The sequence below is a fragment of the Notechis scutatus genome, chromosome 2, assembly GCF_049901735.1.
Source record: "Notechis scutatus isolate UNSWTSFEM ecotype Mainland chromosome 2, rNotScu1.2, whole genome shotgun sequence".
Taxonomy (NCBI): Eukaryota; Metazoa; Chordata; class Lepidosauria; order Squamata; family Elapidae; genus Notechis; species Notechis scutatus.
The window spans coordinates 13,723,870-13,742,537 of NC_142010.1; the positions used below are offsets into that span (position 1 = coordinate 13,723,870).

Consider the following 18,668-nt stretch of genomic DNA (forward strand, 5'->3'; position numbering starts at 1 on the left):
GCTTCCTTTTATTGAGATTTTAGTACATAGTAAGCATAATTACATTGTGGATTACAATAATTAGATATAGTACAGACTTGTTTACAGTTGTCTGGGCTGCTTAATTGTTTCTAGTGTTTGCTTTTAATTTCCTTGCATTATCTCAGTGACCTTTAAGTAGGCATGTATGTATAAAGCATTATATTAATCATTACTCAAGCCCAAGCCAAAGTTTATTCCCACATCTCCCCTGTTTTAGTTTTTTGATGATCGCGGATGCCTTGGTAGCTTTTCGCCATCTGCAACAGCAATTCTCCTTCCGTAGGCTTCACCCGACACATTCCTAAAAGTCCAGGGAGACATTGGATACAACAGCATACACAGAGAGAAAATATAATAAGCAATATCACTCCAACAATTAGGTGACAAATCCATGAACCATTTGGCAACCAGGACCAAAGTGCAGACCACACGTCCAGTCCCTCACCCTCCAATTGTAATGGATTCTCCTTCAGGGTTTGTTCCATATGCTGTATAGTAGCTGTAATGTTTGGAGAATAATCAGAGATATACATGCAACAATGCATATGAATCACAGCGCAAACTCCCCCTTGCGCAGCCATTATAGTATCCACCGCATATCTGGTTTGCAGAACAAAGTCACTAATTTTGCCTTGCTCTTCTTCAAGCAGCCTTAGCGTTTTAATGGTGTCTTTAAACATAGTAACTGTCCAATTGTTTAAACGATGCAAATCTCTATAGTTCATCATGACTCCTAAAGGGGGAATAACTCCCCTTGATATTTGTGTCCAGTAGTCATGGGTTAAAACAGAGTTTACTTCCGTTGCAGAACGTGCATTGCGGATATGAGCAGTCCCCAAAGATTTTTGAATGAAATGAGATGGGATTACTTTCCCAAAGGTGCAGACCCCTTTCCATCGTGCTGGCATGTGATCATAGGCCATCCGTCCACACAGCAACCATAAATTTGCTCCCAGGAGATGACCAACCATATTTGGCTCAGCATAGATTAGTTTTGCAAAGGACTCCATTAACATAGCCAAATAAGTGGACGATGGTGCGTATTTCCCATTCGCACATTTGGGCAACCGGTTGCTGTCCTCCGTGGTGGGACAACATGTAGCAGGAATATATGGACACCCATTTTCATTGATCAAAGATGTGATAGAAAATCGAGAAATGTATGTACAAAGTAAGTGAGATTTTTAGTTTTCATGTCATCTGGATAAACCCGACTTCCATTGCTAATAACAATTGTTTTGTTGCAAAACGGATATGCTCCCAAGTAAGTCATATTCTCTACTGTCTCATTGTGGGTCCAACAGATACCCGCCACCTCTTGGATCTGGCTTCCAAGGTGTAAGGTATTTATGTTACTTGTAGTCCAACTGCTAGACCACGTCCCCGAACAACCATAGCATTGTCCCTTATACCAGTCGCCTTCGGGCAGAGGTACTGCAACCATTGGAAGCCCTGATGTTTTGTGAGTTGGCATGTGCATATATATCCAACAATCAGTTTTATTATGAAGGTTTGCTAGCTTCCCCATGTCCTGGATCAACGTGTTTCTTTTCCATTCCCCCAAATCCACCCCCTTGCCCCTTTGGCTGATGATAAGGATGCACACAACGAGCAGGAACCCAAACAACTGTCCCCTCATCTTCAACGAAAGCGTATCCTCGGCCCCAAGTTATCAGCGGGACAGGTCCTCTCCACGTTGGATCTGGCAGTCTCCTATACCGAACTTTCGGTCTTGATGCTCCTGCAGAAGGGGAGGAAGCAAAATGCCTACTGGCTGCCGTAGCAGCGGGAGATCCTGTCATGTTTAAAAAATTTAAAGTATATAAGGTAATATTAAGAATGTTTTGTATGTAAGGCAAGCCATATCCATCCACTTCCCCCGTTTTTGTTTTTATGTGAAGGAGCGCTTGTTTGAGTGTCTGATTAGTTCGTTCCACAATGGCCTGACCAGTGGAGTTGTAGGGAATGCCAAATTTATGTATAATTGACCATCGATGGCAAAATTCCGCAAAGGCGGTGCTGACGTAAGCAGGGCCATTATCGGTTTTTATCTCCATTGGTGGCCCCACATGTGTGAAGGTACGGAGACAATGGTTGACTACATGTTTTGTAGCCTCTCCTCGTTGAGGTGTTGCCATAATAAATCCTGAATAGGTATCAACGGTGACATGCAGATGGTGCCATGGTTTGAAAGGAGGGTGTTGTGTGACATCCATCTGCCATAGCTGACAAGCAGATGTCCCCCGAGGATTTACTCCCTGAGGAAGAGCACTGGATTGGGCACTGCAACTAGGACATTGCTGGATAATAGCTGCTGCTTCTGCAGCAGTGAGCCCGAATTGTTTACAAAGAGCTTTGGCATTTTGATGAAAATAGCTATGTGAGTCCCACGGAGTAATAGGGGAAAGCGAGAGACAGGACATGGCCGAGGCAGCTGCGTCGGCCACGTCATTCCCTTCCTGCAGCTCCCCGGGAACTGGCTGGTGGCTGCAAATATGTGCAATGTACAAAGAATGTATGCAAGAACGAAGACAGCTTTGCAGGGCTAAAAACAAACTCATAAGATTAGCATCAACAGAAGGAGAAAGGTAAGCAAATTCAATGTTAAGTATCAATTGATAAACGTAAAGAGAATCCACAATTAGATTTAACGGTTCTTGCGCAAATTCCTGTAAGGCCAAAATAGCAGCAGCTAATTCAGCCCTTTGTGCTGATTGCTGAGGAGGGGTAATCTTTGTTTTCCATACCCCTTCCTGTCTCCATGCACAAGCGCCGTAGGTCTTACCACCGTCCGCATAAATGGTTACGCCCTCAACTGGCTGCTTAGCAATAACTGAATTAAAATTTACAGATACGTTTCAAAGCAGCTGGAAACGGGGGTCACTGGGGGTATGGCAAGAAATCTTCCCTGGCCAATTTTCAAGAGCAATCTGCAATTCAATGGATTGACTATACCAAGTTTCCCACAAAGTGAGGGAGATAGGTAAAAATAACTGAACTAGATCTATGCCATATAAATGCATACTGCGATTCCGGCCTTTGATGATTAACTCACTATAAAGCATAGCCATAGTAGAAACTGTTTTTCTGGGAGTATTCTGCAAATGCAACCATTCAATGATATAAACCTGCGCCTCATGTAATTGAAATAAAGCTGCCGTAGGCAAGGCTGGAGTTTGTAAAATTGCTAAAGCAAATGGGGTATCAGGAATGCATCGATCAACCCAACACTGCGTTAAAGCCGCATTTACGTGTGCCAGTACCTCCCTTTGTTCTGCTGATAAGGTTATAGCAGAATCTGGTCTCGTGGAGCCCTTTAGGGCTAAGAACAAGGGCTGGAGTACCGCTGTCGTTAACCCCAGGTAGGGTCTAACCCAGTTAATTGTTCCTAGTATTTGTTGTAATTTTACTAGAGAAATTTTTTCCTCAATTTCAATTTCCGGAATGACCGGATGAGCATAGGTTGCAAGGACCTTATGCCCTAAGTAGGCATATGGCATTTGACTTTGAATTTTTTCTGGGGCAATATGAAGTCCAAATCGCAATAATACCTCTTTAAGGCAAGGTAACACTGCCTTAACCATTCCCGGTGGGCCGGGAGCTGCAATTAAAATATCATCCATGTAATGGTAAACCTTCCATCCAGAATGGGAGGTTCTGAATGGAACCAGAGCCATTCGAACATATGACTGGCACATCGTTGGACTGTTTAGCATTCCCTGTGGCAAAACCTTCCATTGGTAACGAAAGGTAGGTGCATTGTTATTCAACTCAGGTACGGTAAAGGCAAATAATTGCTTGTCATCTGCATGCAAAGGGATAGGAAAGAAGCAATCCCGCAAATCTACTACAACTAGGTCCCAATTGCGCGGGATCAGGTTCGGGTTAGGCAAACCACATTGTAACGCTCCCATTGGTTGAAGGATGGCGTTGACAGCTCTCAAATCATGTAAAAATCTCCATTTTCCACTTTTCTTTTTGATAACAAATACCGGAGTGTTATACGGACTAGAAGTTGGCTCAATGTGGCCTAATTTTAGCTGCTCAGCTACCAATTGATGTAAAGCTATAAGCTTTTCCTGTGAAAGTGGCCATTGGTCAATCCAAACTGGCTGAGAGGTTAACAGTTGTAACTTTTCCATTATCCAATAACAATTTTAGTGCGGAACTGTGACAGCAAATCTCTACCCCACAAGTTTATGTGCAGGGGCAACACAAGAGGTTGAATCCTTGCGGTCTCGCCAGTTGCTCTTTGCAATGCTGTCAACCAATGTACACTACTTCTTGCAAACTGCATACCACCCACTCCATGAACAGCCGGAGAGTCCTCAAGTGCCCATTCATTTGGCCATTTCTTTTGGCGTATCACAGAGACATCTGCTCCGGAATCTATAAGGCTAGAAAATGATTTTTCTTGAATTTCAATTGTCATTTTAGGTTGGTCTGTAGTCAACTTTTTTGTCAGCGCTAGCAATTCTGCAGCAACTGGAGAACTGGCCATTTCAGTGGACCCAAAACTGCCAGTTCATGGGATCCCAATTAAAGGATTCATAGGAATGTATGGAAGCAATAATAACTGGGCAATAGAGTCACCGGCCATTAATGATGCAGGAGTATCAGTGTACAATTGTACCTTAATAACCCCTTTATAATCTTGATCAATAACCCCTGGAATAACCAAGAACCCTTTTTTTGATGCAGAAGACCTGGGAAGTACCAATCCCACTGTTTTTTCTGGCAGTGGCCCATGCAAATGAGTGTCCTCAATGTACACTTGATTAGGAAAAGTCACATCAATCGAGTGTAACATTTTTAAATCCAAACCTGCACTCCCGGTAGTTGCAGGTGATGCCTTTGTGACAGCCTTGGGAGCGGGGCTAGCTGTACGCCCCAAATTTAGTTTCCCGAATTTTGATTTTGATCAGAGCGACATTGATTTGCCCAATGAAACCCTTTTTTGTATTTCGGACAGACCGACTTTGGGTGGACGTCCTTAATTTTGTTTTTGTTAAACGCCATTCCCCCCCCCAGGGGCACGGCACTGGGCTTTAAAATGGCCAGGCTTCCCACAATTAAAACAATTCCCTGTAGGTTTCATCCCTTTTTGTAATGCCATAGCCAAAGTCTCCATGTTGTAAGCCTGAGAACCCACCACTGCACATGCCTTTAACAGATCAGCCAGAGTAACCTCACCTCTAGCCACCAAAGGCTGTAAGATACGCTTGCAGTCAGCTTTTGCATTTTCGACTGCCAATTTCAGCAAAAGTTCCTTTGCCGCTTCCTCATTAGAAATTTGCCGGGTAATAGCCAATTGTAGCCTTTCCACAAAATCGTTATAGGACTCAGATGCTGTTTGCTTAATTTGAGAAAAAGACCGTGCCGGGGTTCCCACGTCCTGGATGTGGGACAGCGCCCCAAGGACAGCCGCCATAATCACGGGAAATACGTGATCAGGCAAATTAGTAGCTTGATCAGCAGTGGATTCAAACAAGCCTGCCCCATAGATTTGGTCTGGCATATACAGCCCCCCCGAATTCCGTCCCCTAGTGATAGCTTCCCTTTGATATTCTGAATCAAAAACCACATACTGAGTAGAGCTCAATACCATTCTCATTAAATCTTTCCAGTCATTAGGAATCATGCGTGAGGTAGCCAAACTTGTCAGGAGACCCTTTGTAAAAGGACTTTGAATACCGTAATCTTTAACTGCTTTCTTAATTTCCCTAAGTACTGCCAACGGAATCGGAACCCATTCAGCCTGCATGTTGCCTTGAGCATCCACTTGCCTATTAACTGGAAACAAATTCATATGGGGAATCTCATCAGGCTCTAATTTCCCCTCATTGAAAGCCTGATGCATCATTGCTTGAACTTTTCCCATTTGTGGCTGGGGTTTCCCCTCCACTGGCGTAGGCGCTGTGGGGGGTGAGAAAACATACTCCAGTTTTGGAGTCGGAGGATGCAACACAACTCCTTTATAAGGAGCAGGTTCTATTAAAGGTTTTAAAAGAGGTTGTTGCTGGGTCTCTAAAGCAGTCATAACAACCTTCCAATATGTCAAAATTTCAGCTGTTTCCCGTGGTTCCTCATGAAGGATAGTTCCAATTTTCCTCCACGTGTCTAACTTTAAAGAGCCTCTCTCTGAGTACCAGGGGCATTGCTGCCAGATCTCTTGCAGCAGCCTTTTCACATTACCTTTTGAAAGAACTATTTGCTCCCCCCCAGAGGGTTTAAAGGTTAAGAAATTTGTCCTGACTAACTTCAGCAGCTCACTAACATGATGTTCCTGTGGCTGAGAAAGTTTTCCCCCCATGTCCCCTGAAAAATCCTATTGTCCAGCAATAGTTAAGTACGTACTTTACCTATTCCAGGTGAGGAAACACGGAGGTCCGGACAGTACCACCCGCAGTGGATCATGTCGGGGTCACCACTTGTGGTGGTCTCCCATGGAAAGAATGAGACACAAGCGTGTGTTCTCGGGATGGGAGCCCAGAGTAAATTCCAGTGCTTCCTTTTATTGAGATTTTAGTACATAGTAAGCATAATTACATTGTGGATTACAATAATTAGATATATTACAGACTTGTTTACAGTTGTCTGGGCTGCTTAATTGTTTCTAGTGTTTGCTTTTAATTTCCTTGCATTATCTCAGTGACCTTTAAGCAGGCATGTATGTATAAAGCATTATATTAATCATTACTCAAGCTCAAGCCCAAGTTTATTCCCACACTAATACTTTACATGATTTTGATTCTATTCCTGTTTATACAATCAAGGATTATATTAGCTATTTTGGCTGCTGCTGCACACAGGTGACTCATGTTTAAGTGATCATCCATTCGGACTCCCAAGGTCCCTCTCACAATTACTGCTGTTGAGCCAGGTGTCAACTCGCAAAGCATCCCTGGCCTGCTCTCGAGTTGCCATAGGGGGATGGAAAATGAGGCAAGGTACCACATCAGTGAAAACAGAAGAATATTGCAGCATATCTCTGTCAAGGCCATCTCCGCGATTACACACAGTGGCTGAAGGGGAGTGATCTCTACAACCGACAAAATTGCTTCACATTGGAGAATGTGACTGATGACAAACCTTGGGGGGAGGGGGGAACCAGGGTCAGAGCTGGAACATAAATTACTTGGGGTCAGAGTTGGCTTCGCTTGAAATGTGCCAACATGAACCTTCTAATAAATAACTGGATTTGTTTTGAAGCTTGTCTCGAGGTTCATGATTTAATTAGGGCATCGATTGGAACCCTGACAGCAGGTTTCATGTAATCTGTTTTTCCTGCCCAGGTATAAAATCTTTCTTTTCTCCATATTAAGTTTCATTTTGTTGGATTCATCCTTGTCCCATTTGGGTCAGAAAGGCACAATATGCATACACACAAATCTATAGACACATGGTTAGAATGCAGTACTACAGGCTAATTGCCCACAGCCAGAAGTTCGATCCTGACCAGCTCATGGTTGATTCAGTCTTTCATCCTTCTGAGGTAGATAAAATGAGGACCCAGATTGCTGGGGACAATAAGCTGACTTTGTAAACTGCTCAAGAGTGTGTGGTAAAACATTGTGGAGTGGTATATAAGTCTAAGTGGAATTGCTATTGCTATAGTTTCTCCCGAGTGTGGATCCCTTTCTGAGAAGATGACCATTCTGAGAAAAATTCTTTCCATGCATCTATATGGCGTCTCCCATGTGGTTCCTTTCATTGGAAGTAAGTGTATTGCTATGAGAAAAGGTCTTTCCATACACTATACATTTATATGGTTTTTCCTCTGTGTGGATCCTTTCATGGGAAATAAGTTTATATCTATGAGCAAAGGCCTTTCCACATTCTGTGCATTTAAATGGCTTCTCTCCTGAGTGGATCTTTTTGTGTCTTCTAAGTCCACAGCTATCAGTAAAGGTCTTTCCACACTCCATGCATTTATACGGTTTCTCCCCTGTGTGGATCATCTTGTGTAAAGTAAGATTACGTTTTCGAGCAAAGGTCTTTCCACACTCTATGCATTTATATGGTTTCTCCCCTGTGTGGATCCTTTCATGGGAAGTAAGTGCATTGCTACGAGCAAAGGTCTTTCCACACACTATGCATTTATATGGTTTCTCCCCTGTGTGGATCCTTTCATGGAAAGTAAGAGTTTTGCTATGAGGAAAGGTCTTTCCACATGCCATGCATTTATACGGCTTCTCCCTGGTGTGAATTATGTTATGGGAAATAAGATTACATCTATGAGCAAAGGTCTTTCCACATTCTGTGCATTTAAATGGCTTCTCTCCTGAGTGGATCTTTTTGTGTCTTCTAAGTCCACAGCTCTCAGTAAAGGTCTTTCCACACTCCATGCATTTATACGGTTTCTCCCCTGTGTGGATCATCTTATGCAAAATAAGATTACGTTTCCGAGCAAAGGTCTTTCCACACACTATGCATTTACATGGTTTCTCCCCTGTGTGGATCCTTTCATGGGAAGTAAGTGAATTGCTATGAGCAAAGGTCTTTCCACATTCTGTGCATTTATATGGTTTCTCCCCTGTGTGGATCCTTTCATGGGAAGTAAGTGAATTGCTATGAGCAAAGGTCTTTCCACACACTATACATTTATATGGTTTCTCCTCTGCGTGGATCCTTTCATGGGAAGTAAGCGTTTTGCGATAAGCAAAGGTCTTTCCACACTCCATGCATTTATATGGCTTCTCCCCTGTGTGGATCCTTTCATGGGAAGTAAGCGTTTTGCGATAAGCAAAGGTCTTTCCACACTCCATGCATTTATACGGCTTCTCTCCTGAGTGGATCCTTTCATGGGAAGTAAGTGCACTACTCAGAGCAAAGGTCTTTCCACATTCCATGCATTTATATGGTTTCTCTCCTGAGTGGACCTTTTTGTGGCCACTAAGGCCACTACTATAAGCAAAGGTCTTTCCACACTCCATGCATTTATATGGCTTCTCCCCTGTGTGGATTATCTTATGGGAAATAAGATTACATTTTTGAGCAAAGGTCTTTCCACACTCCATGCACTTAAATGGCTTCTCCCCCGTGTGGATCCTGTTGTGTATTTTTAGCTCACTGTTATGAGCAAACATCTTTCCACACTCCATGCATTTAAACAGCTTCTCCCCTGTGTGGATCCTTTCATGGGAAGTAAGTGTACTACTATAAGCAAAAGTCTTTCCACACTCTACGCATTTATATGGTTTCTCTCCTGTGTGGATCCTTTTATGGATAGTAAGTTGAATGCTTGTTCTAAAACATTTTGCACATTCCAAACATTTATAAGGCTTTTCTGTTGTATCAATCAGTTTTTGAGATGTAAGGAAGTTATTCCCAAGAGGAAGAATGAATGTCCCATTGTAATTTTGTCTGTTGTTTCTTCTTATAGCATCTTCTCCTTTGTTTTGGGTTAAATGGTGTTCATTTACTTGTACTTTAGCTTTGATTAACTTCACACTTTTTCCAGTATATTTTTTCCTTATTTTCTCTTGTTTGGCACGAATGTCTTGAATCGGAGCATCAATCGAAGTTGAGCTTTCCAGATTCAAATTCATTGACTGGTTTCTCTCATGGTTTTCAAATTCTGTTCGAATTCCAAACTTCTCCATTCCATCTTTAGGACTGATCACTTGGAACAGTTCACAGGAATCTTGATTCTCCTGCCCATTATTACCTTTAAAGCAAAAAAGGAAATGAAAATGATAACGAGGTTAGTGAAAAAGATCAAAGTGTAGAAAGTCAAGTGAAATTCCTTTTGAATTTCTCAGAAATTCCATTAGGTTGTATGTTTGCATGGTTTCTATATTCATGAGTCATGAAAGCTTTGAAAATATCTAGAAAACATCTCTTTCTTTACAATTATCTATTTATATATGCAAATCTCACTCAGAATCAGTTTTGAGTTAAGGAATAGATTAGCTTGATTCCCTCTTCTTTGTGGCAGCCCCTAAGATATTGGAACACTGCTATCATGTCTCCCCTAGTCCTTCTTTTCATTAAATTAGACATACCCAATTCCAGCAACCGTTCCTTGTATGTTTTAGTCTCCAGTCTCCTAATCATCTTTGTTGCTCTTTTCTTCACTTTTCCAAGAGTCTGCATACCTTTTTTACATTTTGGCTAGATTTTCCACTACTTATCTTGCATATCTCTCATTACTTTAGGCCTTTTTTTCCTGCAAATGCACTGAAGTAGGCAAGGGAACCTATGGCTCACCAGATCGTTCCAAGGTACCATATTTTTCAGACTATAAGACAAACCTAGCTTTAGAGAACCAAAACAAGAAAAAAAATAGTTTTTGGCCTCTGCTCATCCCATTTTTGTCCCAACATCCAAAAGCACTCTCCATGCCAAAAACGGGCCCATATTTGGCCTCCCAAACCCTCTGCGCATCCCATTCTCAGCCTCCCTGACCTCCAGAGGACACATTAAAGCACATCTCGTTCTTTTCAGCCTACACAGATAAGTTCAAATAGAAATGGAAAAATACAGATAAGAAATGGCACAGAACGCATCTAATCAAAGAGACATTGACTCTTTCTTTCCTTGGAGCAGATCCTTTCCTTCTCCTTCCTTTTTTTTCTGAAAAAAACTAATTATAATCTGTCTTCTTGACTGGGGACTAGAAACTCTTACCCAGAGAGACCACGTTCCTATGGTTTTCAAGCATGACTTCCCAATGCAGCGCTTTCTGGTCAGGATCCAGCTGAGACCATTCCTCCTCAGAGAAATACACAGCCACCTCCTCGAAGGACACAAGACCCTCCTGGACACAGAAAAAAGAACAGAACGGGAGGCTTCGCAAGATCTGTTCATCTTCATCATTCATTGTCTAGTTTCATGAAAAGAAGGACTAGGGGAGACATGATATGAGAGTTCCAAGAAGCAATGGATGGAAACTATTCAAGGAGAGAACCAACCTACAACTGAAGAGAAATTTCCTGACAGTGAGAACTGTTAGGAATATGAGTCACCTAACAGCTATTTGGGTTAGAAATATATAAACCAGGATAAACATTTTAAAACTGTATCTTTTAAGAAAATGCAAAAGTGTACGTAGGTGTGGTTTCTCAAAAGGCCATAAGATGGAGCCAGTTGTCTTAGCCTTAGTCTCAGAAGAGTATCAGTGAAGTGAGTGAGTCTCTGTTTTTCCTTCTGCTGTTCCTGCGTTTTTCCTAATTGACTGCTATTTCTGCATTTGATGTAAGTCTGATACTGAACTGTTTTTGACACTGGACTTTGTTATTGGATTATCCCTGGATCGAAAACTGACTGATTTACTTGTGAATGACTTTGGATTGCTTGTTTGGATTTTGCTTAACGTTTCTGGAAGTAAAAACCTACAGTTACTGTAGAGTGTATCTGTGTGCTGTGTTTGTGTATTATTCAAACACTATTCTCAAATACGTCTCCCTATATGCGCTCATTCTCCTAACGGGGAATTACCTCAACAAGAACAATTAATCCATCGAATGACTTCCCTCCAGAAATTGTGGGTGCTCCAACACTGGAGGTGTGATGAAGAAATTGGACAGCCATTTATCTGAAATGTTATAAGGCTTCCTGTCTTAGCAGGGGTTTGGAATAGAAGACCTCCAAGATCCTTACCAACTGTTATTCTATTCCATATTCTATTCTATTCCAGGTGAGAAAATGGGCCAATCTGAAAATTGATTTCAGTGAAGAAATATCTGGGGAAGTTTTATCAAGTTCATTGATTCTGCAAAACCTTCAGTGTCTTTGAGCAAAGTAATCCCACTTCTGGATCAACCGATCTATCGCTCTGTCTGTCATTGATTGATCTAGTAGTCTGAGCCATTGGCTCAAAGGAAAAAAAGAAAGAAGAGAAAATTCACTGGGAAAATCATTTCTCAGCCGTTGCAAAGCGGGAATGTTTGATCTCCTAATCGAGGCGCAAATCAGATGATTTGAAATTGTTTTGTAGGCCAAAGTACCATGATTACATGCTCAACATGGCCACTCCCTTTGGACTTTAATAGTCTGCTTTAGTTTTTAATACGATTTGCTTATTTTTGAACTACAGGTTATAAATGAGGCTTTTATAAATGGTAATGTGGCAATGTGAGTATTTATTTTTCATTAGCCTTGCACAATTCCAAGTCAAAGAATCACCCCAAAAAAGGGTCTCTAGCAATTCCTGCCACTGTGATACATTTATTCCTATTTCTTGAAGGACTTTTTAAAAATTGCTTCCTATAAAGTCAAAGTTGGAGGAGAACCTAGAAGAACAAGATAACCAGAGGAAGCTATGCTGGCTGACAGCAACTTGAATCTGCTATTCTGCTCTCCATGTTGTGGAAGAACACAAAAATAATCCAGGCAAAAGAAGGGGGAGAAATGGAAGGAGAGAGCCCTCTGCACACCCGCTTCACTTCCTGAAGAGAGAATACAAATCCAATAAACTTTTCCTTCTCTTACTTGATTTGGAGGTTCAACTGCTGTTTGAGCTCTGTCATAAAAACCAGAAAGCTTCATTCTTTGTTTCTCTGTAAGGAAGAAATAATTTCAAAATGCATAATTAACAAAATAGGAGGAGGTATTCTAAAGGAATAAAGAGAGCTCAAAGGGAAGACAGATGGGGAATCGGAGGATCTTCCATTACCTCCTGAGGTGTCCTGACTTGGATCTTCCCAAGGGATCCTCCTGAAAAATAGCTCCTGAGGGGGATTTGATGGGTTCTTCTTTCCCTCAGGATCTCTGATCTCCACAGTGTAGTGCTTCAAATAGGAGGAAGAAAGGAAGAAGCAGAATTAATGTACAGTCACATGACACAAAGTGGATTCTTGTATTCGGAACACAACCTCAAGGCCCCCAATATCCATCCATGTGGCTGAGTGAGAAAACAATGGAACAACGTCCTACAAGAACTGGAGAATTGCCTCATATTACGAACGTGGGAGAAGTTTGGGAAGGAGGAGTGAAGCATTCAAACACTCTATTTATTACCTTCCGAGCTCCCTAAAGTCTCCCACCTGCTGCTGGAACTGCTCCTTCTGCTCCTCTGCCTGGCTCAGGAGGAAGCCTTCCACCAGGGCCACCGCCTCGGAGCTGGTCTCTGCTCCACACTCCCGCACCCAGCCCTCCATCTCTGGGGGCAGAAGGAACAGGAGATGTTCCAGAACCACCAGGTCCAGCATCTGGGCTTTGCTGTGCTTTCCTGGTCTCAGCCATCGCCTGCACAAGTCATGGAGTCGGCTGCAAAGTCCTCGGGGACCCTCAGCCTCCCAGTATTGGAAGGAGGTCCAGTGTGGAACTTCTGAAGGGAGGACGGTTCCCTCCTGCAGGACCTTCTGCCTGGTTCTGGTCCAGCTCTCCCCACAGCTCCCACGCTGAAGAGCCGCAGGGCCTTTTCCGCTCCCCTCCTTGGCCAAAGGGGCTGTCTCCATCCTTCCTCTTTCAAGCAGAGCAACTCCAAATGGCTCCAGGGACTCTGGGGGCTTGGATCTTCCAGGGGCCTCTTCCTTCACGGGACCATTTCTGGGACCGCAGGATAGATAACTTCCGGTCCTTCCGCTCCCTCCCTTCCTTCCTTCACATAACAGATAATCAATATTGGAAGGGACCTTGTAGGTCATCTAGTTAACCCACCCCACCCAAGTAGGAGACCCTTCCTTCCCCCGCAGAGGAAATCCTGGCTTGCAAAGGCTGCCGAGGTCTCCGAGGTTCCGAATCTGGGAGGGAGAGAAAAACCGACGCCCAGGATCAGAAAAGGGGATTCAGCCCCTGCACCCCCTTCCCCCAATCTGCCCGCAGCCTCAAGCGGCCCCTCCCAGCACAGGGCCCAGGGCCCCCCGAGCAGGGCCGGGAAGGAGACAGCTGGAGAGGCCGGCACCCCCACCCCACCCCGTTTCTCTCCCCTTCCGAAGACAGGATCGCCCGGTGCGAATCCTGCCTCCTCTTCCTCCTCTTCGGCCGGCCTTTCTCCCTCCTGCTGGGCCTCTGCCAGGCCCGCCATCCCCTCCCCTCGTATGGAGAGGACGGCTGGGGAGCATGGGACCCGCGAACAGCCCCCTCCCCCATTCACCCGGGGGATGTCCCGCCTCCAGACTCTCCTGCACTCTCCGTCTCCTGCTGCGCCCCAGGGGTTAAGGAGAACGAGTGTGGCGTCCTAGAGAGGTAAGGCTCCGTGATGTCACTTCCTTCTCTGCCGCCTCTGCCCTCCAGTGGCCAATGGGGAAGCGCCTGGAGTTCCCTTCCCTCGGCGGAGGGAGCCCCCTAGTGGATCTGGGTCAAAGTGCCAGGATGATAGAAAGGACGAGAAAGAGGAGCGCGTGGGAGGGGGAAGGGATGATGGGCTTGGGAGTAGGAGAAAAGGCCGCTCTCCATTGCTCCCTGTCAGACAAAGGCTTCAGCGTCTCTGCTTCTTTTCCCCCTTTTATGTAAACCCAAATGTCTTGAAGGAGGTTTTCGTCTTTCTTCTGAAGCGTTTTAGAGCGTTTTGGTTATTTCTTATCTATAAGGTGCAACTCTACCTCCGCCTCTTTCATTAGGTCCGCTTCTATCTTTATTTAGAGGAGAGAAATTTTCTTTGTAGAAATCCCTGAGATATTGGAAGATGCACCCATGTCTCCCCTCATCCTTCTTTTCCTCAGACCGCACACACCCAGTTCCAGCAGCCGTTTTCTAAAATATCTTTTAGCTTCCATCTTTGTTGCTCTTCTCTGCACTCTTTCTAGAGCCTCAAGACCTTATTTGTCGGCTTCATGAGCGGCAGGGATTTGCGAAGCTGCGCGATCCCTGCCGCGCTAGTTGTTTTTGGGCTCCGACCCAGCCGGGTATTGAGCTAGGCTTATTCTGCAGGGGCAGCTGAAGGTAGGGGGATCCGGAGAAGGGTTTGGGGTGCTGCAGACCCCCTCCCTGGCCGGCAGAACCCCTTTTCCCAGGACGTGCAGCGGTGACCGTAATGGCCGCCACAAAGAAGCTGGCAGCCGGGTAAGAATGCGCAGGAGGAAGTGGAGAAAGTGATTGAGAGGAGAAAGTTTTTCTTGGCTCCTAGGACTCTAAGACATATTTAATAAAATTCCTGAAAAGTATGACTTTCTGAATAATACCTGCCAGAAGAGGAAAAGCGGCTGCTGGAAGGTGCTGAAAGGATAGCTTTCCTCTTTTCCTACGGAATAAATAACTGGATATTAAGAAACCTATTTTTTTAGGTGGAAATTGGTTTTAAGCGATGAGTGGGAAGAGAGAGGATTAAAAAGAAAATATTTGTATGCTAAGATTTGTTGGAGCAGATGCCTTAAGGATTTGAAGACTAGAATATATTGTAACAAGACTTTAAACAGATTTGGACTTTCTTTCTCTTTGATTGATATCACCCCAGAAGGAGAAAGTGAGAACTCTGCCTTGGTTTGACTGATTGATAACTTTGGGACTGTTTTATCTTTTTTATTTTCTTTGAATATTCTGGTTGTTGTAAGAAGAAAGAAGGAGAAAAGAAAAGAAAAGATTTATAATGGCTCTTTCTGTTGAGGAACTAAGAAATGGTGTGGAAGAAGCTTTCCTTTTCTTAGAAATGGCGCTACTAATTATCAACAAAAATTACAACAGATGAAGACAGCAGAGGAACAAGAAAGAAAGGAAGGAGCCATCTTTAATGAATCTCAGAATTTGATCCAGAAAAAGGAAGAGAGAAAGAAAAGAAAGAAGAGAAAAGAAGAAAACTAAAGGATTTAAGGACTTAAGATCTAAAAAAACATTTAAGAAAGGGAAAAATAAAGTGCAAAACCAATATGATGATTGTAAACAAAGGGGAAAAAGAAATACGACAGAGAAGGGAAGCCGGTAAGGCAGAGGCTAGAAGAAGGGGGTAGAAAGGTTTGTTGGGAAAAGAAAGAAAGGAAAAGGTGGAGAAAAGCTACAACGTTTTGAAATTAAATGGAAAAAAGGAATTTTTATGGATAATGGATAAAGTATAATTTAAAAAAAAAAAAAAAAAAAAGATTTTGCAAGGTACATAAGATGAGATGGTAGTATTGCAATGGTTTAAGAGTTGATAAGAGATTAAAATGTTAAAATGTTTAAAAATGATTGGTTTTAAAACTTAATAATAGGAGAGGTTTAGAATATTGTTTTAATTAAAGAGTTTAATAAAATTATGGTATTGATGTTATTATAAAATTTTTATTATAGTATTTCTTTTTAATATTTGGATTTATTCTCTAATTATGCACTTAATTGTGTTGGATGTATTAGTTAGATAGAATGTACCAAGCAAAATCTGATTGGGTATTAGATATTATTTTAAAGATTAATTTGATTAACTTAGGGGGAGATAGAAAGGCATCATACTCTGATTAATGATTTCAGGAGAAACTGATTTTCTTTTTTTCATAAGGGATGAGACAAAGGGATGATAAAAATGGACAAAAGATACAAATATAATGATTTAAACTAAGATGATTAATTAAGGTAGAATTAAGAAGTGTGAAATATGTGGAGAAGTTAATATAGAAGGCTTAGAATGGTAAATAAAATAAGTAATGATATGTAAGATGAGCATGAATATAATTGAAGTCCATGAAGAGAGAGACACCTGGGTCCAAGTTACTTTCCAAAAGATATTTTTTTATGTTTTGTGTGTTGTGTGTATATGTCTTTTGGGGGAGAATTGGTAAAAACTTGTAGAAATATAGAATGAGAATAATGGTAACTAAGTCAGAAAAAACAGATGAAATAATAATAATGATATTGAATAAGAGTAAAGAGAAGTAAAGAGAAATTGAATAAGAGGTTTTGGTGTATTATATGGAAATGGTTTAAAAAACAGAATCATAATTTATCTGACTTGTTAAATTTACAAGGGAAAAAGGTTTAAACATGTAATGAATAATGATAATTTGTGTGTTTTAAAAATTAATAAAACTTGTTTTTTTTAAAAAAAAGACCTTATTTATTATACAAAACACAAAGAAAAATAGAAATAGGAAATTAAGGGAAGGAGAAAGAGGGGCAAAGAAATTCTGAGGTACAAGAGAAAAGGGAAGAAAGATGTTGACTTCTTTTTAGCCCAGTGCAATATTAAAAAAAAAACCATGCCAGCCTGACAATTCAATCTAATGGACAAAAGCAAAGTCATTTTGGGTCTTTTTCTTTTGAACCCTTTAAATGTGAAAATATCCCATTTAATGGCTGGAGAAGGAAAGCGCAGAAAGGTCTCAAACATCCCGTTGTGCCCGAGTGAGGGGCGGGCTCCCGCCTGAGGGGATCTGCGCTCTGATTGGTTGCTGCGGGTGGAAAGGGGGCGTTTCCCCTTTTCCCCGCCTTTTTCTTCTCTGGGCTGCTGGAGATTTACCTCAGGATGTTCCTGACGCGCCTTTCAAGGAAGCTAATCGCCTTTTTCTTCTCCGAAGCGAAGCGGCGCCTTTCCCTGATTTAGCTGAGGGGTTTCCGGGGCTTCCCTTTGGATTTGAGGGTGTGTCTGTGGGTGACCCCCAACTTCTCCTCACCGGCTGCGGGGCTGCCCCTCTCCCCCTTATCATCCAGTGTGGCAGCTCTTCCCACGACACAATTTTCACATTTAATGAACACGTACTTGCGTATGTCAGAGGAGGAATGTGTGTGGGTGGGGTAGGAAGCGTTTTTATTTGACTTTGGAGGTGGGAGGGGCCAGAACGAGCTGCAGCACCAATGGGAATTCTCCGTGCTTCAGCGTCATCAGTTTCCGGGCAGAGTGCTTTGTGATTTCACCTGGAGGGTTCGGTGCAGAGAAGGAAGCTGAAAGTAGGAGGGGGGATCCCTTTAGTCTTGGGGGGCTGCAGCTCAAGGGGGTTTCAGGGCAGGCTCTGAGGGGACTCTCCCCTTTCTTTCCTCTCTTCACAATTCTCAGCTAGACTTTCTTCTGTGTGCATGGAGGGGTGGACTTGATGTTCAGGTCCCCAAACTCTCCCGGTCAGGAAGGGAATCTCCTTGGTCAGTTTCCTTGCCTTCTGGAGCTTTGGAGATAGGCAGGCAGGGAGGGATTAGGTCCCCTCCCCTCCCTCTTCCTTTCCCGCCATTCAGCTCAAGAGCAGCCCTTCTTGAACCAAACACCGACCTTCCAATTGCGGTGGGTCAGAAAACCCCACAGCGCCGGGGATGAAACCAGCCCTCCGTCAGCCCCTTTGCCAGGAAGGGCAAAAGGAAGCCCACACTCCCCTCCAGGGCTTGCATGGGAAATATCCCCCTCCCCCTTTCTCTGCGACTCTCTGTGCTCAGGAACGATCGCCTCCATCGGGTGGAGACTCTGCCCGGAGACTGGTGACGCTGCAGAAGGGAGGATTCTCATTGGTCCTGCTCTTTCTGGACGCCAGAGGAAAACATTCTCCCCCTCCCCACAATGCAGACACCCCCCCCCCCGTAAGGAGGGGGCTGGGCGGGGAGGGGAAGGGCTGGGAGGAGCCGTCAAGGCTCCTGGGGGAAAAGGGCTGAGAGACCCCTGTAATGGGGAAAGGGGTCGAGGGCAAGAGGGGCAGGAGCCTCAGAAGCCTCGATCCCCGCGTGGTCTCTGCTCCCTCCTTCACCTCATTTCGCCCAGAAGGAGGAAGACGGACCGCTGTCTTCCCTTCCTTGTGACCGTGGAGGGGAGGGGGAGTCATGGGAAGGTGGCCGAATGAGATAAGAGGCAGTCGGACCCCCATCACTCCCCACAC

At 43.5% G+C, this 18,668-nt stretch overlaps 2 protein-coding genes across 8 annotated transcripts in view; one reads left to right on the forward strand and one right to left on the reverse strand.

Moving 5' to 3' along the window:
- LOC113428287 (H-2 class II histocompatibility antigen, E-S beta chain-like) overlaps nt 1-18,668 on the forward strand; it is a 165,864-nt gene that overhangs the window by 115,643 nt on the left and 31,553 nt on the right. The window lies entirely within an intron of this gene.
- LOC113428317 (uncharacterized) overlaps nt 6,423-18,668 on the reverse strand; it is a 136,680-nt gene continuing 124,434 nt past the window's right edge. For 2 of the 7 annotated variants that reach the window (XM_087953443.1, XM_087953440.1), the window contains exons 2-5: nt 12,641-13,709; nt 12,457-12,524; nt 10,654-10,783; nt 6,423-9,691 (exon numbers count right to left, since the gene is read on the reverse strand). In XM_087953443.1, coding sequence (XP_087809569.1) covers nt 7,704-9,691; nt 10,654-10,783; nt 12,457-12,513 — 2,175 coding nt within the window. In that variant the 5' untranslated portion in view covers nt 12,514-12,524; nt 12,641-13,709 and the 3' untranslated portion in view covers nt 6,423-7,703. Of the gene's footprint in view, nt 9,692-10,653; nt 10,784-12,456; nt 12,525-12,640; nt 13,710-14,062; nt 14,155-17,332; nt 17,490-18,668 lie in introns of those variants that run through there. The other 5 variants (XM_087953438.1, XM_087953439.1, XM_087953442.1 and 2 more) reach the window with 4 other exon arrangements.